The sequence below is a fragment of the Acomys minous genome, assembly GCF_964271855.1.
Source record: "Acomys minous genome assembly, chromosome: 8".
In the NCBI taxonomy this organism is placed as follows: Eukaryota; Metazoa; Chordata; class Mammalia; order Rodentia; family Muridae; genus Acomys; species Acomys minous.
The window spans coordinates 93,511,788-93,537,370 of NC_140489.1; the positions used below are offsets into that span (position 1 = coordinate 93,511,788).

The window sequence follows — 25,583 nt, forward strand, 5'->3', positions numbered from 1 at the left end:
TGTATGCAGTGCTCAAGCCCTCTATTTACTGTGTAGGAGACACTACATGGGTCAAATGAGTGGGCTCTTTACTGGTTTCCACCTGGACTCGGGCATGGGAATCTGTGTATCTAATGAACACAGTTCAAATGAGTTCACCAACATTATTTAGCTGCATTAACATGCACACACATACTTTATTCCCTGCCCTCCTGGTTCTCAGAACTTACTGAGGTTCACACAGACAGACAGACAGACAGACAGACAGACACATAACACACACACACACACACACACACACACACACACACACACACACACACACAATTCATATACCCCTAAGCCTCCTTTCTTGTTTAGCTTTATCCAGCCTTTGACCATTTATAATTTAACCATCTATCAATATACAGAAAGGTTCTCAACTCCATTTCTGTTATTTCCCCCAATCAACCTTTCCACAAGAAAGGCTGCCATGGAAGGTCCCTCTTGGAGATTTGAATTCATTGAGCACACATACAATTAGGTCTCTGGCTTCAAAAGTATAGAGATTAAAAGTGTCCCTCTGGGAAAACATCAGTGCTGAAGAGTTAAAAGAATCATTTTATTGCTTCTTATTGTCTGCAAAAAATGAATTTACACAGAGGAGGTTTTTTTCCCCAGGTTCAATTTTTGCCAAATTCATGAAATAGCATTCAAAGGAGTGAAAGAGCATTTACTGGAGTTTTGTAGCATCCTCTGGCAAGCAGCTCTCCTCTCTAAGTACCAGTCTTGATTCTCTTCTTCTTCTTCTTCTTCTTCTTCTTCTTCTTCTTCTTCTTCTTCTTCTTCTTCTTCTTCTTCTTCTTCTTCTTCTTCTTTGTCTTCTTCTTCTTTAAAATTTATATAATAAAGGTCCTCGTTGAAATGAATATGAGACCCGTGAATCCAAAAGCAGGCCCCTTGGGGAATTCCTTGCCATGTTGGAAGGAACTGTGATGAGGAGGGAGGAAGAGCAGCTGACATGACGTAATTTCCTCATAGCAGGCCGAGCAGACTTTTATGCTGTACCACCCATTTTACCCTGTGCATCATATACAAGCATGTTTTTAAATTATGTATGTACCAAACTTTAATTTTCATTTCACACTCAAAAGTTTTGTACAAAAAAAGAGGCAATGCAGGCAAAAAAAAAAAAATACAGTGACTTCAGCAAACAACATACAACCGCTTTGAAAGCCCTTCTAATGAGCAAGCATCTTTACAGGTGTAGTATGGCAATGGAGTTCTGAAGGCTGGGGCTGGCAAAGATAAAGTCCCAAAGTTAGTTATTCTCTAGACCACTTGAGAGATGCCTACCATGTAACTATGAGTGACAAGTGTGAAGTCTACTGTGCAACTGGATCCCTAGACTAATTAGGCTTTATCTTGCTCTTGAAGAAGCATGGCATTATTTTGACTTAATTGTCATGATGTCTCAAAAACTTAGGCTTGCCATTCATGTTTGCCATAATGGTAATAACTAAGAATATATGTTTATGCTGATGAGGAATATATTGACTAAATATTAAAAGACAACCAACACCTTCTTCATGGTTGTTAGCTAATATTCTGGCTCTATTGTGTCATCACAAATAAAAATATCTATTTCCACCCAACTTTTGCTATCAAAGCCTAGGTGAACATGAGTGGATTTACCATGCCAAAGTAGCAGTATATCTGGGAAACATATTTTTTTTTTACCTTCTTTCTTGCCTCAAATTAAATATCAGAGTCAAATAAAACACTTTATTTGAAAACTAAGAGACATCAATTATGAAGTTCTATTAACATTGACATTGTTACTAGTGCTTTCCCCCCAAACCATCTATGAGTGTTAGATACATGTGCATGCAGCACAAACAAACAAACAAAAACAAAAAAGGAAGAAAAACCAACTTGTTTTAGGACTCCTGGTGCCTACTGGACAGTCTGTTAAGAGAATTGGTCTCCCACAACAGTTCTGGAGTGGACTCAAGGCTCACTCCCTGTTAGTGATCACAGACACTCAGCATGTCTCCCTGATGACCTGAGACAACTGTTTTGGCCCTGGGCTTCTCAAAATCCAAGTCCTGTTGGGTCTCATCTTGGAGACAATGGACTGGCTAGACTGAAGCAGGCTGACAGCACCCATACACACATTTGGTCCCACTGAATAGAAAGTTGAACTAAAAGATACAAATGTCCTTACGTACTTATATATAATCTGAAAGATAATTCCTAATGTTTTCCTACATAGCCAGTTGAGAGGCAGCTATGGTGTAGATACGTGGCTTGGGTTCATGGCTCAGGTTTGTATCTAAGAGCCCAGTAGAAACTGGGCAGTCCTTCCATCTTTGAAATAGTAATCTCATCTACTGAGGAAAGGGCAAATGGATGAATGCTTTTAAGTATTGTGCATCCCTGGTCTTGTTGGCTTGGGAGTTGCCCAACTAAGCATTGCCTATGGCTACCAAATAGAGCATCCCTAAAGCTGAATATTGGAGAAAGTCTCACCCCACATTTTCTGGCTTTCTCTGGATTTTGGAATTCTTAGGTTTGATAAGGTAATAGAAGCCATTTAGCATGATTCTGTAAATCTCCAGGGGACAAGGCCTTTCCCCTTTCTCTTGACTACACTGACACATAAACCCATTTGTTTGCATTTTTAAAAAAATAAATCAAGTAATCTCTTTCTTGGAGGATTGAAAGAAAAGTTGGATGACCATCCTAGTCTGGAAGTGTTGATATTTCACAGCTCTTTTTTTTTTTTTGAATGCTGCAAACCAAATGATGCCACACCCTGATCATCCTAGACCTGACTTCTAGGATTATCATTCATCAGCTGTCTAGAAAATTCTATCCTCCTAGCAGAGATATGCAATTAATAACCCAGGCTATACTCAGGATGTCTCTATAAGGATCAATATGCTACTCCACTGTATACATCTGTAGGCTGCATGGTAAAAAGGAAAGCATGTAGAGTCAGGTGGGAAACGCCTCGGGATCTAGATCTATGTAGGAGTCATCGTATATGCCCATCTCTTTCCACTGGAGGTCAGAATATGTTTCCACGATTCCAACCTAACTCAGCTCTGACCTACAGGCAGAATGACTACAGACCTGGCCATACTGATAATCATCAAGATGGGTGGGAAAATACACTGGAATTTATGCACGAAGGAAGGTTGGTGGGGTGGTTCCTACTAGCCTTCCAGGACTCTTAGAAATGATCTATTTTACATTTTAAAAACATTTATTTTATTTTATGTGTATAAGTGTTTCTCCTGCATGTATATAAGTACACTATGTGCATTCTTGGTGCCAATAGAGATCAGAAGAGGGTACTCCCTGGAACTGGAGTAATGGGTAGTTGTGAGCCATCCAGTGGGTGCTGGGAATTGGATCCAGGTCTTCTGCAACAGCAACAAGTATTCTTAACCACTGAACCATCTCTCCAGACCCAAGACAGTATTTTATATATGAGAAAGGTGAGACTAAAAGTGAATTTGCCAAAGTATTCAGACTGGTGGGGGCTGACACCAGTTAATCAGAAAAAAAAATCTAAGATTTCTTCTCTCTAAATTGCTCCAGTTTTCTGGTAATTAACAAAGTGTTTTAGTTCTCAGCTCTGACTTTTTGATAGAGAAAACAGGCTCTCTTATGAAGAGGGGCGAAGTACCTAGAACTCTGCAGTCTCCTGGGAAGGTGAGTGGTCTTATTTTTGCTCTCACAACCAGACTTCCATTTATCTGTCCCTGCAGGCAGAGGATTGATACAGATATGACTGTCCTGATGCCAACTCTCTCCAATACTCTTAAGATAGCCACTTTCCTCAACCCTCCTGCAAGAACCCCTCTATCTGTCCCATTGCCTCCTCATTAGCAGATTAAAACACAGGCAGTTTTCCTCTTGCATAAACTAAAAGGGAAGAAAAGGGACACAAATCCAGACAAAAGGAGAATATTTGGATTAATAAAACACGTGCATATAGAAAAGCTGCACGTGGGGTTTGCAGGCAGAGGGAAGAGGGCGGGGTGTGCCGAACTCAGAACACGTGTGCTCCACTCGCCACATGGCGCTCTCTCTCTCTCTCTCTCTCTCTCTCTCTCTCTCTCTCTCTCTCTCTCTCTCTCTCTGTCTCTCTGTCTCTCTCTGTCTCTCTGTCTGTCTCTCTCTGTCAGGGTAACAGATGTGTCTGTTTCTTGTATCTGAGCTGACACAGGAAATCAAGTACTTTGTGTTTCTATCAACTATATTCCCAGAGAGATAACACATCTAGAATTAAAACAATACCACAAACTATTAAGAATTTCTGACTGTTACAGGTGTCATTACAGGACTCAACAGCCAAGATCGAAGTTTCCAAGTTTGGCCCTTGGAGAAAGGAGTTTCGTGTCAGACATCAAAGGTAAGGCTCTCAAGTCAATTTATGCTCTGCTGGGTTGAATTAGCTAGGATACAAATTAAGGTCCATATATTTCAGTGACAAGAAGGAAATGGTTATGTAAATACACAAGTATTAACATCAATCTGTATTAAATTATGTAAACATATACATCTTCTGAGGTCAGCACACAGATCCTCTTCTCTGAGCGGGGCTCTACTGAAGCATCGCTCGAATCTGTTTGGAAGTCGATTCATCATTCAAGTGCTTTGTGGTGAACCTGAACGGAGAAAGAGGATTGGATGTTAGGACTCGCCCAATTGAAATTTGTAAATAAGAAATGTGGGCTCATTTCTTTAGGCAAAGAGCCATGTGTTGGTGTTCACGTCATATACTCCTTGTAAGTTGATGTTTGATTTGACTCTGACTGGATTTTGCTTTGTTGACATTGCCCTCACTCTGAACCCAAATTGGCCTCAAACTCATGGCAATCCTCCTGTCTCACCCTCTATGTTAAAGAGATTATAGGCACATATCACAATGCCAAGCTTCTTAGGCAGCTTTGATATTTGATTTTTCTTGTGTGATGATCATTAAACCAAGTCTTTAAAAAAAGCAAAAACATTAAAAAAAAAAGCTCATCAAATGATCACACAGAAGAGACAAAACTGTTCTAATTTTCAAGGGATAGAGTTCACATCACTTAATTCAGCATCTTCTCCACTGAAGCTAACAAGGCTGAGATATAGAATTCAAAATATGTCATCCTAGAATTTAAACATTGATGACTGTCTACTGTAGGGGCTGTGCTTATCACCATTGCCACCACCAGGGGGCACAAATGTAGGTACACAAAACTGCAACCTAAAAAAAAAGTCTCCTCAATACAGGCCGTAAACTTCAAACCCCTATCCAGATCTAGCCAATGGACAGGACATTCTCCACAGTTGAGTGGAGAGTGGGGTATGACTTTCACACGTACTCTGATGCCTCATATTTGACCACGTCCTCTGGATGGGAGACGTGGTAGCACTCAGAGGAAGGATAGCAGCCTACCAAGAAGAGACTTGATACCCTATGAGCATATAAAGGGGGGAGGAAGCTCCCCTTAGTCATAGTCATAGGGGAGGGGAGTAAGGGGAAAATGGGAGGGAGGGAAGAATGGGAGGATACAAGGGATGGGATAACCATTGAGATGTAACAAGAATAAATTAATTTAAAAACTGAAAAAATATATAAATATATATGTAAAAAATAAAAATTATTTAATTTAAAAAGAAAAAAAAGTCTCATTCATTACTGAATCTTGTGTGCAAAGGAATGTTTAAAAAAAATGACCTGCAACAAAACTTTGACCATATGTCAGGTGCTCTGTGTAAGATCCCATTCCAGTCACAAACAACTCTCCAAATGAGGTAAGTGACTTGATTCCACAGGTGAGAAAGCTGAAGGTCAAACTGGCTTGCTCTGGATTGCCCAGCATATGGTTTTGATTTGTGAACAATCTGTGACTTTTGGCCTGAGCCTATGCCTGGCTACCTCAGAAGCCTCCCCTGTTCCCACTTCATCATGTGTCTTCAGGAAATACAAATTCCCACTCTGGGATGGGGCTCATGGCTTGACACAATGCCCTAATCTCCAGGATGTTTTGGCAGCTAGAACGAAACTGGACGGTTCCAGAAATTCAGAAGCTAAAGTCTTCTTAATGAATATAAAAGGCATGTTTACAGTCCTCTCTGGGGAAAAACCTAGGATTCAGGAGGCTTTTATGGTAATAATACGCATAGTCTCAAAGATTTTGGCAACTCAGAAAAGCAGTAACTTTGGTGTCCTGAGACAGCTAGTTTCTCATCGATTGAGGCAGGATCACAGATCACCCTTGAGTCTATGGGTTGCAATGGTTGCACGTGACAAGGTGCTAGAGGTCGAGCATTGCATGTAGAAGCGAGCTCTGCCTCATCACTCTTCAGCTTACCCATGTTTACTGCAGGCATTACACTGCATAGAACCGAGGGGACTGAGAGGCTAAGACAGTAGGGTCCGTAAGTCTTCTTGATTGAAATCCTGCAGAAGGGTGGTTTGTGCAGTTCAGCAAATTCCTTTGGATGCAGCGCAGCTAAAAATAACCCTCCCCTCCCTGAAGTGGATTAGGCAAATGTATCCTTGGGAAAAGTGAAAGATGCCTAAGGGATGGAAACAAGCTACAGCTGGCTGAATGTTCAGGCATCCAGCAGTGAGTAACAGGTTCTGGCAGCTGCTCCTGGGAGTCCTTTTGGGGAGCTGGGACCAAGCAAACAGAAGCAAACACACACACACACACACACACACACACACACACACACACACACACACACACACACACACACGATGCTTGAGCTTCCAGGCCAGTGATTTAACTTACTTGGCCTGCAACCTCAGTGCCTGGAAACTCCCCTCACCTTCCTCCCACATTGGCAGGGCTGGGAGCCCTTGGTGAAGAGAGACAGGAGAACTGGACACTTTCCTTTTCAGGAGACCCCCACTACTCACACAATGTCATGGACAAGAATCACACCTAAGATCCAGGGAGCCACCCACACCCGCGGATAGGTCTTAATTTGGCCCTTTACAATTGGACATTGAAAAGTTATTTGAGCTCACATAGTCAGGTGTGGTAGCTCACACCTTTAATTCCAACACTCAGGAGGCAGAGACAGGTGAATCCCTGAGTTCAAGGCCAGCCAGGACTACGGAGCCAAGTTCCAGCACAGATAGGGCTACAAGAGAAACCTTGCCTTGAAAACCAAAACCCTAAAAAAAACAAAACAAAACAACAAAAAAAAAAACCTCAAACGCCCCCCCCAAAAGTTACCTCAATTTCTCCCATCTCTAGGAAGTGAATAAAATTGGTGCTGACCTCCTGGTGTTGCTAGGAAGATGAATGATGTTAAAACAAGTGAAGGGCTAAGCCTGATGCTCAGTCTTTGGGCTCCCAACCACATCCACATCTGCATGGTTTCCAAGGGCACCGGCTCTATCAGCCTACCCCAGAGACAGGCTCACCTGAGAGCATTCAGCAGGCCTTCCACACTGTCTGGGGCCTGTTCCTTCAACACCTTTATGCAGCCTTTCATCTGGAAGAAGAAAGTACAGAACTTTGTTACTGCATTGGTAATTCTGTCCACGGTGACATCTGTCCATACTAACAGCTCTCTGTAGCAGTGACACCTGGAGACTCTATACAAACGTCTATACTCTCTCAGGATGGTACACCGTTTCTCCAGGTTCCTCAGGAGTTTTTTATGATTGTCTATGTCTAATGAGTGTCTATTGATTTTCATCCTGTACCACAAGTGTGTATCTCGCTGACTTTGGGGAGAAACATTTGCCTTACACTCTGGAGCCCAGCCCAGGAGTAGAAATCGCTCTCCTTGGTTCCAGGTTGAGAGTCCCTAAGCGTTTTACACACTCAGTAACTGAATGTTCGTTCTGCTAGGAATGCTTTTCCTTTTTGAGCTGTTGACTTTCACATTCTTAATATTTTGTAAGGTCTCAAGTTCACCAGCCCCCAGGTGTGTGTGTGTGTGTGTGTGTGTGTGTGTGTGTGTGTGTGTGTGTGTACAGGCACCTGTGTGTTGCACACATGTGCAGGTCAGAGCACAAGCTCAGCTGTCATTCCTAAGGTACTCTCCACCTATTTTTGAGACAGGGTCTCTTTGGCCTGCAGCTTGCTGAGCCAGGGTGGGCTAGCTGATGAGCAAGCCACAGGGATCTGTCCATCTCTTCTCTCCCAGGGCTGGGAATGCAAACACACCAAAAACATATGGCTTTTTAAAAAATGGCTTCTGGAGACAACTCACTGCTAATGCTTGCTAGGTCAACACTATGCAGACTGAGCTATCACCATGGACCCCAGAATCCTAGCGTCCATACCAGAGATAGTCATGACCACTGATTTGTTATCCCAGTATGGCTTTGTATATCTGTTAGATAACTCAGGATAGACTAGCCCCAAGTGAATAATTTGTCTCTCTCATAGACCAGTAACTCCTGGAAGTGCAGGCCTGTGTCTTACCTGTCTTTCAGAAGACTGGTAAAGGGCAGTTATAAAGAATATGAACATTATAGAGGCCAAAAGCCTAGTTTTTAATCCATGCTACTTTGTATGAGCATGGGGTTCTACACATTTCTACGTTTTCTGGGGCCTTGGAATTAAAGTTATCTAATTCTGCCATGAAAATTAAAATTTACATAGATCCTGTAAATTTTATGCATACCCTGTAGTGTTTTACTTATGCTTTGGAAAAGCAAAGATCTTCCTATAAAAAGCCAATTACTTATTTTAATCTTAGACACAGTGTGCAGGCATCTGATGAGTTTGGTTATACCAAACAGCAACTTACAGAGCACTAATTTCTCAGCACCTCCTATGGTCAAACTTCTAATATGCAAAAGTTCTACGGTAATAGTGTGATCGACCCAGACAGTTGCTGAAGGTAGCCAGGACTGGGAAGTATTTAGAGGTCACAGAAAAATGAATGTCACAGTCAACTACACAAAGATACAAGTTTGGAGAGAGGCTACAAGTATGCAAGTTATGTGCCACCCTAGGTTTGTGATGGCATCAGGCCTGGAGATGCAGAGCATTTGGCCCTCTTCCATTACAGCGGAGAGTCTACTGGGAGGAGAAAGACAGGTAGCTCATTATCACAGTGTGCTAAGTGTACATGTGACGACATCCCAAGGGCCAGTGAGAGCACAGATGAAGAAGGAGATGGAAGTGCAGTGGGCACTGTTGAGGAGTTTCTAGTTCATTTTAGGATGATTAAAACTGTGGGTATGAAGAACAAGAAACTGTCAGAAATGCATTCAGGGCCAGAGCCAGTGTGGGGTTTAGCAACACAGTAGGAATTTGGAGGCTTTTCCTTGTAGAAAATACTCTTGGCAGGTGTTAAGCATTGAATAAATATAGTATATGTGTATAGAAAAGGACCAGAAGAAACAAAGACAGGAAGACAAGGATGAGTAGAAAACCCTCAGGATATGACAGTGGGGGTGGCAGTGAGCTGAAACACAGGGGGCAAGGATGGACGGTCAGTCCCTAGTAACTTATGAGCGTGAGGATGGACAGTGAGTCCCTAATGACTTATGAGCATGAGGAAGGGGGACACAGACAATTCCTAGGACCTGAGGGTGACGGGTTTTCTTCTAGCTTAGATTCTCAATAAGAGAATGGGACAATATCTGATATAGGGTTTACCAGGGACCTGTAGTTGGGGATGGCCATGTTTCATGTACCCATAACAAGTGTGGTCTGGAATTGCGGGCAAGGTCTTGGAGGGGATAGACATTAAGGTGTAAGTCTGTATGGAGCTACTTCCTAAGATGCTGTGGGAATCGCTTGAGAACACTACTTCATCCCCACACAGCGTTCTTTCCACCAAGATTGCCACCTTATCTCATCTTTTCGTGTCTTAGTGATTTTGCTCTGACTCTCCCATCCCTCTATCCATCTGAAAAAAATCCTTGATGGATGACCTCAACTACCCCTTCCTATACCATTGCCTCTAGACAGACTGTTCTCTCCCTCAACTAGTTTCTAGCACTTTCTGCATGTCTTTTCTGCAAACCAGACCATGCCCTTTGTGTGTGTACACAGCATCTCTTCCGGGGCCTCACAGTTGATCCTAGTGTCCTCAGGACTTATGAGGCCAGAGCCTATAACTGCCGGTTTAGAAACAAAGTGGTATCTGGAAGAACAAACTCACCTCAGATATGTCTGGTGCTTCATAAGCTTAAAACTTTCTCAGAGGCACATGCACAGTTCATCATTAACCAGCCTTTCTTAATCTGCACTAATCAATAGGCTCGAATAATTCCCAGGAAAATCAACATATTCTCTGCTTGAGAACAGCTTCAGTAAATAGCATAGACAGCTAAGCTTAGGATGAGAAGGTCTGTACAGACAGCTCAGTGGATAAGAAAACTTGTGGTACACACACAAAGAACATGAAGACTTGAATCCAAATCCCCACAAACCACACACAAAGGTCATTTCTGGTTGCATGTACCCATGACCCCAGGACTTCTGGGTGGAGATAGGTGGGTACCAGGAGCTGACAGACCAGCCAGTCTAATCAAATGCACAAGCTTCGGGTTCAGCGAGAGACCCTGTCTCCCAGGAATAGGATGAAAAGTGACAGCCCAGAAATCCTTATGTCCTCCCCTGATCTTTGCAGGTGTGTGCATCAGCATACAAATCCACAAACATATGTGAACACACACATGTACAAAATCACAAAGAGAATGTGAAGAGCACAAAGGCCTCATTTTGCCCAGTATATTTTTAGTCGGTGACTCTGTGGCAAGGTAATCAATGGCTATAGTAAACTAAGACACCCTAGGAGTTTTTCATAGTTACTTATACTCAGTCTGTAGCACAAAGGCCTTAAGCCCCCACAATGAATACAATCAACTTCTTTGTTGTAAGGTCTTCACAACATACTCTTATTGCAAGTGAAATATATATTGAATTAGTGCACAGAGAAGGATTCTGATTTGCTAGGCACATCCACCCATCAAAACACAAAGAGCTGTATTCATTTCTCTCTGCTTCCTAAATATGAATGGATTGGACCGGGCTACCTCCAGCTCCTGCTGCCAACCCACCATGATGGCCTGTGCCCTGAACTGTGAGCCAAAAGAAACTCTTCTGTAAGTTGTTTTTTTTTTTAAGGGTATTTAATCACATCAATAGAAAAAGTAATGAATTAATACAGTGTTATAGGTAAATGCTGGCTTAAAGCATAGTGTCGTATTCTGCAGTCAAGGGGAAAGCAACTGCAGAGATCATGTGCTTCCAAAGGTCTCTGCATATGCACTCTAGCTTTCTTTCCCTCCTTCCCTCACACTTATGCATTGAATAGAAGCTCCACGGGGGCATCTGTTGGGTATCAGACACAATATCCCAGACATTAGGTGCACTGACCATGGCCTCTATCCTTTTAAAAAGCTGGAGGCTGTGGGAATGTTACAAAAAGCAAACCATTAAATGATCTGAGGACCAGAGGAGAAGAAAGGCTTTACTTATGTGGGGCACAGGAAGTGTGTTCCAGAATGAGCTACATCTTCCTGGAAGAAATCCACCAACCAGAAGAGGAGGTAGTGGAGAGACTCATGGATATTGCAATATGAAAAGGCAGGACGATTGGTGGGGCAGCAGGCAAGGTATGATCAAAGAGAAAACTGGCAGGCCATGTGGTCCTTGACCATCATGCCTTGCAATGCAGAAACTCCGAACTCTACAGCACAGAGACAGTACAGTCTATCGCAGAACCTGGGATAGACACAAGGGTAGTGTGAAGGGTGGGTCATCTCTGCTCAATAGGAAGCTGGATGTCCCTTCTTAATCACATGAGAGTAAACTACTTGCTTTGAAGATATATGCCAAGCATCTACAAGACTTTGAATCTTGGAGAGGCCTTTCTCAGCGAGGGACGGAGGCCAGAGGAAGAGAAGCAAGGTCTACCTGCCGGCATTCATGGAACTGTATGTGGAAAGTGCATTGCATGAGTATTCTTACATCGATCTTGGACGTCTTGCAGAAAGCTCCCACGGGGTGCACGTGGTCATAGAGGATGATGACCCCTACCATCACCCTCATGCAGAACATCAGTGTCTCCTCACTTGTAAACCTGCTCCTGTACTCCCTAAAAGAGAAGACATAGCCATAGCATCACTTCCCTGTTGGAACACAAGCATTCTGAGATCCGCAACTGGCTACGCCTCCACCCCTCAGTCCCCCACCCCCACCCTGGAGAGCTCATCCAGGACCTGCAACAACCAGGTTAATATGCTCTTGAAAAGACCCAAGATGATAATTTGCCTTGAATCCATCCTACGAGCAATTCAGTGCAAAAATAAGGTAAATTAGAGGGCAGTAAATTCCCTTCTCTGCTTCCTTTCAGCAGCTAGCTCACCATGTACATCAACTCCTGCCCATCAGTCTTGAATATTTTATAGCCAGCCCCTCTGGCTGTCCAAGATTATAGAGAATAATGGGTTCATTACAGAGAAAGAGACTCAGCCTCATTTCTACACAGCTCTCTTGTCTCCAGCTGGAGTCCCCTCCTTTGTTAAGAAACAGGCTGCGGATGAACTTGGATTGGCAGATATCTCAAAGAAATTATGTACCTGGGAGTTATTTGAGGAGTTTAAATTTTGCTCACTTGCCTTGATAGGGGCCCCGATGATTGCAATAATTTGGGCCAATGCTGGAGACGCTTTTAGCATCAATTTCATTATGAATTGGCCCTACGATGCAGGAGATTACTATTTTTGTTGTGAGATAAATCTTAGCTTTGATATGAAGGAAATATTTGAAATTAATATCCTTTTATGGGGCAGGAGAGATGGCTCACTAGGTGAAGCACTTGGTGCACAAGAAAGAGGAACCGAGTTTGGACCCTCAGTGCCCATATAGATGTGAGACAGGCATGTGGTGGTTGCGCTGGCTTCTTTCCTGTCAACTTTAAAGAAGCCAGAATCACTGGAGAAGAGAAAACCTCAACTGAGAAAACACCCCCAGAAGACTGGGCTATAGGTAAGTCTGCAGGGCACTATCTTTATTAGTGATTGATGGGGGAGGGCTCAGCCCACTGTGTTGTCATCCCCGGTCTGGTGGTCCTAGGTTCTATAAAAAAGTAGGCTGGGCAAGGCGTGGGGAGCAAGCCAGTAAGCAGCACTTTTCCATGGCCTCTGCATCAGCTCACATCTCCATGTTCCAACCTTGCTTGAGTTCCTGTCCTGACTTCCTCCAACAGTGGACTACCATGTGGAAGTGTGAGCCAAATAAACCCTTTCTTCCTCAACTTGCTTTTTGGTCATGGTGTTTCATCACAGCAAGTAATCCTGATGAAGACAGTGGCCCACCTGCAATCCCAATTCTTAGGAAGCAGAGACAGGGCATGCCTGCAGCAAAGTGACTAGCCAGCTTGGTTCAAATGAAAGACACATGAATACCACGCAATAGATACATGGCAAACATATAAAAGGATTAAAAACATTTTTTTTAAATTTGAAAACAGATTTTATATGGTGTTTGTGACACTTCAGGCTCCAAAACACTTTAAAGAGCAGATGGAATTATGGGAACTTTAATGGAGGCAGAATACAAGGAAGGTCCAGAGAAGGCAGACTATTCATTCATAGTCATAGTGAGGATCCCAGACTAAGTCTATCCCCAACTTTCCCCCATGACTGTGTGCTTCATCCTTAATGACCTCAACCATCTTTTACAATGAACATTTGGCAACCAGTTTAGGAACAAAGAAACAGAAAGTGAAGAGAGTTGGGTGGGGATTACTTTTGCAATAGTCTTATCATTGCTATTCTAGATCTCTACAGTATGTTGGTAATAATACCAACACATCTAGCCCATCTCTCCATTTCTTTGCGAGTCTTATAGAATCAGACAAGCAGTAAAAACTTGGTGAGGTCAATCAACCCTCAGGGCCTCAGCTTTTTCAGTTCTGAAATGGATATACACCTTTGACATGGACCACCCTTGAGTTACTTATGAAACAAGCAAATACTGTACATGGAAACTTTAACATGACATCTGAAAGAGGACATGTCACCATCATCACATCTGAACAGGTCCAAGCTGGGTGAACACTTAGCCATGCTCACACCTCTGGTGTCACTTACGGTGTCTCCAGCATGACTTTGCAGACGCTTGTCATGGTACTGAGGCAGTCTGTGGTATTCTCTATTGGCAGAGTTTTATTCTAAATGGAGAGACAGAGATGAACATTAGCCCTACTAGAAGCATGCAGGCAAGGTGATGAAACGGCACTCTGTGCTGCTCAGCTGCACTTACTTCTGAGACAAAGTGCATTGTGGCATTGCTAAGAGTCTTCAGCATGGGCGTGGCCTCCGCATAGAAGAGGGACATTCGGTTGGCCATCTCATTGTTAACTTCATTCTCAATGTCTAGCTGATGGAAACAAGAGAAGACACAGTTTTAAAAAGCAAGTCACCATCTCCACAAACAAGTTACTAGCAAGGACTCCGCCTCCTCTCTGTGCCCTGCCACAGGCAGAAGTCACAGCAGCCACAGAAAGACTGCAGCCCCAGCCTTTCTGGGGAAATGCAGGTACTCACGTGCATGTTGTTGATGCGGTTACGGCTTATTGTTCTTCTGTAGTAACTAAAGTCATTCTGAATAGCTGGGTTCCTCATCTAATCCAGGAGAGAAGAAAGAAGGTGAGCTCCCAGAAACAGGTGAGGGAGCAACATCAGGAGCTCAGACACAAGAGCTTAGAAATATGGCAGGATTCTCTTTTTCATCCAAGTGCCAGAGCAACAGTTAAAAATAAGAGGCTATAACTCCAGTGTTCTGAATTATGTCCTGTTCTTACTATGGCCTGTATTTCAGGGGAAACATGTTTCCCAGTGAGAGAAAGACACTTAATAAGGGTTTTCTCTCCACTCACTTGACAGATTGCAAATTTCCACATGTAAGGAAAGCATCCCCTCAGATTACTCTAACCACACCGAATGCAAATATTCACCTCATTATAAGCCTCCTTGGGGAAGATGGTACATCTTACTCTCCCACCCCCACTCCATAGCCGTGGCAGAATAGCTATAAAGTGGTGGTACCCAGTTCAACTTTCACAGCACGTGTGTGGCCTGACCTTCAGCTCATCGAATCGAAGGGTAAAATGTAAGATTTCTGCAAATTCCTTTGCCAGGGCTTGCTCCCGTTCCAAGTGTTGGGTTGGTGTATAGGGCGGGCATGTCAGAGACTCCAATAAACTCTGAAGTGCTTTTTCTGGAAGCCAAAGGGGGGAGAGAGAGAGAGAGAGATGGAGAGATATAGCAGGTGGACCAACAGGCATCCTTTAGAAACACGGCACTGAGCTCAAGTTGATGTTCTCGGAGGCAACCTGCATGGCTAGTCCCTTTCATGTGTTTCCCAAGCTCAGGTCACTTAGTAACCTCAATCCCTGAGCCTTTTAGAAAACCACAACTATATGGAGCTTGTATGAGTGAGAGCCACTAACGATGCAGGGTGAGATGAGTGGGGTAAGGAGAAGGCACCATCAGTAAAATGTCTGCTGGGCAAACTGGAGGACCTACTTTCTACCTGTAGCACCCACAGAAATTCCCCAGGTATTGGGGTAGAGGCATGCAACTCTAGCTTTGGAGTTGGGCATGAGGACAGCGACAGAAGAGTCAGAGCTTTCTGGAGCCAGGAAGTTTAGCTAGTCAGTCAGCAACAGAAGAAGACACCAACATGGGTTAACTCATTTGTTTAACATGGTGGGAATTCTAGATCTCTAGTGTGCTTCTCGGTTTCTACACTCGCTGTTTCTACCCCCCACAAGGATATTTCTCTATAAATCTACCACCATAGTTACCTTAGTTATTGTTTTTTACAATAATATCATCCCTTCCATTTGTCTATTTCTTCTAATCATTCTCCATCCTTTTGTTTCATATATATATATATATATATATATATATATATATATATATATATATATATATATATATTAACAGCAGAGACATTTAACCAATCTTCGATGCCAGGGGTTGATAATGTAAGACCCATAGGCCAAATCTGGCCCACTGCTTGTTTTTATAAATAAAGTTTTATTTAAAAGGTGGATATGCCCATCCTTTCTTATATTGATTATGGCTATGTTGGTGTTGGTACTATGATGGTAAAATTGAGTTATTAAAAAGATAGGACAGCTCACAAGACACAAATATTTACTGTTTAGTACATAACAGAAAAAGTTGACGTCACTGTCTCTCTGTAGTCCTGATATATCTTTAGCCTCTTTATAGGGAATGCCTCTAAACTTTCTTGGGCATCCCCACCAATGTGAACACATTATCTTCAGAGGCAACAGGGTGTACCTAGCCTGCTTTGATGGATGCATCTTTTTCTTCCTGTTGAAGTAGAACTCAGCTCCTAGGAATTTCAGACCACGGCATCAAGATGCATACCAAGGAAACAGAGAACTCAATTTTCTTCCACCTGAGAGTTTGAGGTAGCCTTCTGTGCTTGTGAAATCTGTTCACACAGATTAGTTTGTCTTAACATCGAGTCTTCTCAATATCACAGTCCTGGTATTAACTATTAACTTTGGTTTTTTCCTCTTTAAATGTAGCACTTGCCTTAGTGGCAGATTAAAGCAGAAGTTGCTGACTACCTTTCTCATTCCAGATATACAATATTAACAAATGAAGTCCCAAGTACTCACAATGGATCCAGTCTGTCAACTTCACTAGCTTCCAACCCAGCTTCTGCAGAGTCATGCTACTCATAGTTTTGCTTTTATTTTTAAAGCTAAAGTAAAAATGCTAAGTTTATTTTCTTACATTTCACATTCAGTTAATCAAGTTTTGTTGGTTGTTATTAAGAACTGAGACCAGTAGACCGGAGCCTAGCATCACCATCATCAGAGGCTTCATCTACCAACTGATGGGAACAGATGCAGAGACCCACAGCCAAGCACTAGGCAGAGCTTGGGGAACACTGGGAAAGAGGGGCAGAAAGATTATGGGAGCCAGAGGAGTTGAGGACACCATGAGACACAGCCCACAAAATCAACTAGGGAGGGCTCATAGGAGCTCACTGAGACTGAAGCCACAATCACAGAGTCTGCATGGGTGTGACCTAGGTCCTCGGCATATATGTTATGGTCATGTAGCTGGGTGGGTGTTCTTGTGGGGCTCTGACTCTCTTGCCTGCTCTTGGGACCCTTTGTTTCCTACTGGGTTGCCTTGTCCAACACTGATATGAGGGTTTGTGTGCCTAGTCTTATTATAACTTGATACACTGTGTTTGCTTAATATCTCTGGCAGGCCTGCTCTTTTCTGTAGAAAAATGAAGGAGGAATGGATCTGGGATGGGGTGGGGGAAACTTTGGTTGCAATATAATGTATGAGAGAAGAATAAGTTAAAAAAAACAACCGAGACTGGGCTGAAACGATGGCTCAGCTGTTAAGAGCACTTTACGCAGGACAGGACTTGGTTCCTAGCACCCTCGTGGCAGCTCACGACCATCTGTACCTCCAGTTCCGATGGATCTGACACCTCCTTCTGGCCTCTCAAATTTCTTCTATGCAAATGGTACACTTAAACTCACACAGGCACACATACATAGCAATAATAAATAAAATATTTGAGAAATGAGGTCAGTAAGCTTTGAAGAACTGGATGCAGATGAACACAGTGACAAAGTGTCAAGAAACCAGGAGCCAGCAGAGACTGTCAGTGTGTCGATCAGTACCTTTCAGAGTAAAAAAGCACACAGTAGATGAAAAGAAACAAGAAAGATGGCAGTGGCTGGTGAATGTCCTCACAGCATATAATGGCACTGGATAATTGTGGGACATTTCCCAATGTGTAGAGCTGTTCTGTCTACCCTTTCAAGTGGCATAGGAAGAAGTTCCACGAGGGACATGAAAACTGTAAGTGAACCCTCACCAAGCCGGATGGAAAATTCGTAAAATCTCTTCAGCCTCACAACCAGAGGGCAGACCGCATTCCATGCCTTCTCCTGAAGTTGAATGTCATTGGGATTTTGAATTGCCTACAGGAGAAAAAGGGGGTGGTGGTGAGTGTTCTGTTTAAGAAAAATAATAAGCCCACACCAAAGTACCCTAAATGATTTAGTTTTTAAAAATGCAACCCCTAGTGTGCTTTCAGAATTCGAACCACCTCAGTTGACAGTGCTTATCTGGACAGTTCCCTCAAAGAACTCATTCTTGAAGGCAGTTTCAACACCTGAGCATAAAGCTAATGGGTCCCAGGTAGATCTTGACTCATCTCACTTGCTGCTGTGTTCTTGGGAAGAAAATACATCGGAAGAGGAAGAGACTTAGGTCTCTCCATGAACACTTGATTAATCTAAAAACTGCTCATTACAAAGAGTAGAGGCTGCAGCTATTGTGCCTTTTCCACGATACACATTCCATTCTTGTGAGTCTGTAATAATTTCTATACTTAGGAGACCTTGAAGTAGAAAAGCCATATCTTAATAGACTATTTGAGTAGCATCCTGACACATGGTTTAAGCAATTCAATACCATCATTGACTCACATCTCGGATCTCTGGTCCTGCCCCTTTGTAAGCCTGCAGGTCAGTGAGGATGCTCTCGGAGTCTTGGAGGACAGCACTGATCTGGTTCCATATCTCTCGTTCTCCTTCTGTGGGCTGAGCATCTAAGTGATAGAGAAACCAAGAGAAACAGAGGCTGGTGTTTACAAACAGCTCTCAAAGGCCATAAACAATCAGGTCGACCAGCTAAACAGCCCCGTCGCTTCCTGCAGCATTGGAAGTTACTCTATAACTTTACACACTGTGAGGAAAGGAAAAGGAACACAACTTCTGTCCATGACTTAATTCAAAGTACCCAACAATTGTTCTGTACACAATAAACCTAGTATGGTTAAACCATCCTAAGTGTTCATTTGTTAATTTATTTATATATGATGCTTTTTTTGTATACCTCATGTGTACACTGGGTAATAGGAAGAGTAAACATTGTTTTGGGGAGCCAACTTCTTTTTAATGACCTTTTTATTGTGTTTTTTCTTCCCGAAAACTATAACTTTCATTGTGGTTAAAATACATAATATAAAAGGTACACCTTTAAGTGGAGAAAGCAATGTTACTGGTGCAATTGGGAACCCGCGCCCCACTATGTAGCTCCATGGCTCTCTTGATCTTGAAAAGCCAAAACACTGTATAGGGTGTGTTTCTTTTTTTCTTTTTTTTTTCAGATTAAAAATCCTCATATTTATTCTTCATGTAATTATGAAAATATCTACAATAAAAAAGCAGGATGGGCATGAATAGGGTGTGTTTCTTAACAGGATTAACCACAGGACATTTCCATCACTGGAGAACTGCACACTTGAGTATAGATGAAGAAAACTCCCCTTTTATAAATATTTCTTTTATTTTTATATTTGTATATTTTATTTATATTTATACACTTTATATTATATATTATGTTATATGTACTTACATATATATTTATATACACAAATCAACTTTAAGGCTCATATAATTTGGGACTGGTGTGATGATTCAGCAAGTAAAGGCACTTGCTGCCCAAGCCTAATGACCTGAATTTGATCCCTGGGACCTGCAGAAAGGAAGAAGAGAACCAACTCCTGAAAGTTGTCTTCTGACATCCACATGTGTGTCATGGCACACCCTCTCCAAAATAAATGAATGTAATAAACATAAGAAACACTTGGGTGATTAGCCCCTGATGGATGGCACCAGCACATCACTTCAGAACACTGAAATACAGAAAACATGGAGACATCCCAATATATATACACATCCTGTCTAAGACTCAAGAAACGAGCAGAGTCTCCTGGGCATTTACCAGTGCATGGCAACACTCTAGAAAAGAAAGTCCACAGAAATGGGAAGGACAAGTCTAGAAAAAAACAGAGGTCAACAGTGGTAGACAGGATGTGTGCACAAGAGTTTCCTAGCAAGGACACCCAGGGAGTCCATTGTCAAAATGCCTGTTCTGCTTATCTTTGGTCTTGACTGTGTTGCGCACAGACATGTGTGATGTGTCTTGGCTCATATAAACAAAGGCAGCGTTCTGATAGCCACAAAGTGCTGTCTGAACTCACCAGCCAGTTCTCACTCTCTGGCATCTCTGGAGCCCGTGCAGGTTCTTACCCCCTAGAAGCATTTCAAGGAGGCTGTGGGAAGAGACTGACAGGTGAGAAACACAGGCTTTCACTGCCCTCAAAATTTCTATGAATGAATAAGGCTAGTTTCTGTAAAAACAATGTCACGGCTCAGGGAGAGAGGGACAGACATCTGTGTCATGTAACTTTGTTTCCAAGTATTTAAATCCTGAGAGATACGATGCTGTCAGCAGATTTCACTAACTGAGTGAGGACAGAGTTGTATGAAGTCTGACACGCCCCAGACCCAACCCTGATTTTGCTTAATCTTTCTACAATATAAAGGGCAGAGGCTCCAAATGTGTGATGTATACTAGTCACTAGTGGGATTCTGAGGTGTCACAGACAGATCCACAGCACAGGTGACAGTAAAGCGAGCACTGGCTGAGTGTGTAAGCAGACTGAGCATCAGGGGAGAGCTGATGGCCAAATAAGGCCAGATAAGCTACAGCCAAACTCCCGAAGAATGATGCCCATAGCCTGTTGATTCACCAGGCCCTGCCAAAGTCAAAGAAATTGGTGGTTTTTATGGAAATTTAAAAAAAGAAAAGAAAATCCATAAACTAGGAGGGGGCTATTTAGAGAGAACTAGGGGCTTAATGGCACTGGTGGGAAATAAGAAAGGATGATGGGGGTGAATCTGATCATAATTCACTGTGGACAGGTGTGAAGCTGGCATATTGAAAGGAGAAGTAACACCTAGAAATAAGACATAAAGTCATAAGCCCTCATGGGGTTTCTAGACCCTGGAAAACCGTTTTCTAGAAACAATACAATGCCATTTAGGCAATGAGGAGGCACTGGGCTCATGTAGGTTAGGACACGATGAATGTGGTTGGAAGGAGTTGGAGAAGTCAGGTGTGGAGAGTGGCAGCAGAGGTGGGGGAAGGGAGGAGGCGCCTCTACAAGAAGGGAACTGGGTAGCCAAGGGCCTGGTGGCTGGATGAAGCACAGCTGGGCCAGGAGGGGGAAGGAGATGTCAGAAGAGAGATCAGAGGCTGACTCAGAAACCACGGAGGAAAACACAACTGATTATGCCTCTGTCATGGAATCCTGTCTCTGTTTCACACAAACAATGGGTACATGTTATCAGGTCTGTCTGCTGTTTCTCCCAATTTGAATCACTTCGTATGTTATCCTTTCTTGCTTCTTCTCTAAGGTTTCCTTAAAGCAATATGGAATTATAAAGAGGAGCCTGTGCATCCATGGACCAGGAGGCCTGTCTCTGCAGAGTGCACTTCCACGGAACAAATCCAAGGAACAGCTGGAAGTTTCCAAACTGCGATAGCAGCAGGGAGGAGAACACAAGAGAAAACAAACAAACAAACACAAACACAAAAACAAAATAAAACAAAAAAGCAAAAATCCTACAAACCAAGTAAAAAATGAGGTATTGAGGCACTGGAGAGATGGCCTAGTGGTTCGGAGCACTGGCTGCTCTTCCAGAGGATCTGGCTTTGATTCCCAGCAACCACACAGTGGCTAACTATCATCTGTAACTCTAATTCCATGGGATCTGATGCCCTCTTTGGTTTCCTTGGGCACCACACATGCATGGGACACACATGCAGTCAAAACACCATTGCACATGAAATTAAAGTACAACATCAAACTACAGAAAAGCAGCCAACCGACAAAACAAAAACAATAACAACAAAACCCCAAGAAGCACTCACTTATTCAAATCCAGGATCACACTGTGTGTAAGGCAGAAAATTTTAAGATGAGGTATTTAGACAAGGGACAAGCCAGAAAAGAGTCTGTGTCCAAGATTCTGAGGAGAAGATGTGTGGGATCTCCTCTGTCACATGGTCCCACCCTAACAAGTCACCAAGGAACAGTGTCATATGAAATAGAATTGAAACTAACTGGGCTATCAGAGAACAGATAAAATCCAAAAAGCATCCTGTTGTTAAATCACTGAACACAAAGGCAGAGAACGTTCACATAGCTTGGGAGAAAACAGAGGAATGCCTTAAGTGCTTTCAAAATAAACATCCTATAGAATAGCCTTAAAGTGGTACTGCAGCTGGAGACAGCCAGCTCCTGTCTCCATAGCAGGTGAAGTGACACTTTCTTATATAAACTGACACAGACATTCTTGTGACCACAAAGAGTTTGCATGAGTGGCTTGGGGGGCGGGGCAGGGGGGCGGTGGTCCCTTCTACTCCACAGGAAGTGGACTTGGGGTGCTAGGTGAAGGCTTTCTACCTGACACAGCTGCTCTCCTGGCAGCTAGAGGATGTGTAAAACAGGACCAGTCCCAGTCTCCTTCTTTGGGAAACTGTTCCCTTTGGCAGCTGTCCTGGGCGCCCATTAGGAATGTTTGTGTAGTCCTGTTTAGGGGGTGGGGTGCAGAAAACTTGCTCCCTCTTTCATTAGGGCTTAGAGGTGTGTTGGCTCATGTTTTTTTTTCCCATAATTTGTTAGTCTCCGGGGATAGCTGATTATTTTCTCCTTCCCTGTCATGGAATTGAAGTCATTTCCTCTCCTAGCCACAACTAGGTCCCTCATACCAGCGCACAGGCCACCGTGCTTTCTGGGCCAGAATATGGAATATTCTCAAGAAACTCAATTCACTGGTGGGGCCAGCTTCCCAGGTACAGAGTGACAGTTGAGAGAACTCTAGTCTCAGGAGTGTCCAAACTTTTGACATTGTAACATGTTGTCACCTACAAAGGGGTGGAGGAGGCACACTTATGGTTATCCTGGGATGTGCCTTTTCTAGTGTCTGGCTCAGTATGCAAGTAGGGAAAGGACTGTGTAACTCCTAAGTGACCTCTAACATCATCTCAGATCCTTATGGAATCCCAATGATTCATCCCACGTTTAGGGGGAATAGGTCAGAACTAATTAATGAGAATCTTATCCAATAGAAGTAGGACTTTGGACATATTTGTTTCATTTGATTGCATATTTCCAGTGCCTGGTTGGTGTATAGTATATGCTTATGGAAAATGTTCTGAATAGTTGCATGAGAGGATGATTCACATGTTTTAGGATGATCTTTTTGACAGGGTCTCATGCGTTTCAGGCTAGTCTTGAACTCACTATGTATCTAATAATTGCTTTGAACTTCTGATCATCCTACTTCTGCCTCCCAAGTGCCACAATCACAGGTGTGCAGCACATACCTGCTAATGCTGAGGATGGAATGCAGGACTCCAAGAACGCTAGGCAAGCACTGTGCAGACTGAGCTACACCCCCAGCCCAGTCTCAGGATGGCTTTCTGTTTGTCTCTGAGTTCTGAGCTTTCAGTTATAGGGTCTACACACTTATCTTCAGTACTCTTATTATCACATCTAATGGAGATATTAAAAAAGCATGAGGGAAACTGGTGACTCAGTGGGGGAATGTGGGTCCTAAGAAGCAGTGTAGTAAATAAAGGTTCTGGTCCCCCCAGATTCTGTCCTGTCTCCTCTCCACAAATAGCTCACACACTGTCTCATGCCTGCATTTAAGACATCCATACTCACCTGTGACCAAATTGATTCTGTTCCATCAACACTTGCGCTTAAATCTCCCCCTGCTCTGAGCCTCAGGGTGGCTGGCACACTACTGGGCATTTGTTCTATCTGAGAGAATGAAAAGCTGCCAATGTCTCCCCTTCCGGTCCTGTGATTGCCTCTACCTTGCTTTCTGGGACAACTCTGTGAAAGGACTTGGCTACTCTTCCAGCACTTCCATATTCAGACTCAACTGTTGACAGATTTTAAAAGTTTATTGAGTTTGCAGATGTCACGTAATGATACGTTGTAAGGGACCCTGAAAGAATTAGTGGTTGGAAAAGGTTACTGTGTTTAACCTTCCAGCAACCTTGAGAGCATTTGCTAAGTGAAGTACAACTCTGAACTCTTTGCTCTTCTATTTTTAACATAGAAGCTTGAACATATTTATCATATTGACATACACATTCATAACAGATATACACATGTATACACGTACACATATGTTTACATATACACACATACATATACACATTCACATATATGATCCACATTAATATACACATCCACAGACACACATACACTGTATACACATATAAGCACATATACACATTCACACCACCACTCATGATGGCAATGGGTCCTTATTTCCAATTGTAGCCAATGACTTCTTTGGTGATATTTCTTCTAAGACTCACATTCTGAACTTCTAATCACCTTCCATTACTTCAGTGAATTGAGAAGAATGGCCACATGAAGTGAGTGCTCATCCTGTCTGACGGTGGGGCTGTTAAAGTCCTTGTGATTTACACAGGCAATTTCAGAAACCAATACTCCTTGGAGGTCTGGAGCACCTGTATCCTAGTCATTATCCAGGCGATGATTTAAGGCTCATTTTGGACTCGATGCTGTGGAAAGTGTGACAACACATCATACATACCGTGACTTTACACACCCACTTTTGTTGTCAAGAACTCACTAAATTGCACGTGCCTACAATTTTTAATAGATGAAACACCATTGATCAGTTAAGATGAAGGATGTTAATTTTGCTCACAGGCAGGGAATACACTGACCTCTCTTCCTTCAGCTTGTAATTACCAGTGATGGTGCTTGTTAAGTGCCAATGCTTTGGGTGTCACTAGAGGCTAGGTAGAAGATATCCCTGTGGAGGACTCTGATTTTTTTTTTTCAAAGCAAGCAGAATGCTTGGCATTCCTCTGTGCTAATGGGGAAGAAAGGAGCTACCTTTGTTTGTCAGAAGGATTTTCAGTAAAGCTACCACAGGGAACAACAGTGGGCCTCAAACTAGAAAGAGGCTGTCAAATCAAAGGCTTAATCTCTATAAGTCAGCCAAGGCCTCACCTTTTCCCCACAGCCTACTTAAGCCTAGAAGGACAATCTGACAGAGAAGTGAGTTAACCTAAAATAATCTAAGGAGAAGATGCAATTTATGAGACATCTTTGGTCTTGAAGGCAGCCTCGGCATTTCATCATGAGGATGTATGACTGTCTCGGTGCCCCAATGACTGCTTGGTAAACACAGCAGCGAGGAACCGCAGAAGGGATTCACCCAAGCCATAAATTAAATCTATGGCCCCTCTTCCCACCCACTTCCTTATTCTCGCAACCCTTCCTGTCTTCAGAATAAACTAATAGACATAAATAATTGCCTGGTGTTAACTTTGGGGGATGTAAAACGGTAATAATCTATAGCAAGATACTGTTTACGGAAGCAGCATGAAATTGCAAAAGGCCATTGGAAAATGTAAGTGAGACCGGGCTGACACATTTGTTTGGACAGGACATTAGTCATCACACACCAGAGCCCAGAGATCTTTCCATGGAACAATCACAGCAGGGACTGGGTGGGTAAACGATAGTTAGTGAAGGCATGTCTACTTTGCCACACTGGGATCCCTAGGTGGAGGTGGTACTCTAAAGGGTGTGGTTTTGAGATCAAATCCTATACCAACTTAACACTCACTGAATGCTGCCCTCAGGGCAAGCCAGCCAACCTCTCTAAGCTCTAGATTAGATCTTGGGCCAAGAAAG

The 25,583-nt window shown here is 43.0% G+C and overlaps 1 protein-coding gene across 4 annotated transcripts in view; it reads right to left on the bottom strand.

The window, feature by feature from the left end:
* Positions 1-561: 561 nt before the first annotated feature.
* The window catches only part of CYRIA (CYFIP related Rac1 interactor A), a 108,378-nt gene continuing 83,356 nt past the window's right edge, over positions 562-25,583 (bottom strand). For all 4 annotated transcript variants that reach the window (XM_084793015.1, XM_084793017.1, XM_084793016.1 and 1 more), the window contains 9 exons: positions 18,463-18,584; positions 17,847-17,952; positions 15,040-15,176; positions 14,504-14,581; positions 14,220-14,336; positions 14,048-14,127; positions 11,922-12,048; positions 7,403-7,473; positions 562-4,640 (listed from right to left, as the gene is read on the bottom strand). In XM_084793015.1, coding sequence (XP_084649141.1) covers positions 4,577-4,640; positions 7,403-7,473; positions 11,922-12,048; positions 14,048-14,127; positions 14,220-14,336; positions 14,504-14,581; positions 15,040-15,176; positions 17,847-17,952; positions 18,463-18,584 — 902 coding nt within the window. In that variant the 3' untranslated portion in view covers positions 562-4,576. The remainder of the gene's footprint in view (positions 4,641-7,402; positions 7,474-11,921; positions 12,049-14,047; positions 14,128-14,219; positions 14,337-14,503; positions 14,582-15,039; positions 15,177-17,846; positions 17,953-18,462; positions 18,585-25,583) is intronic.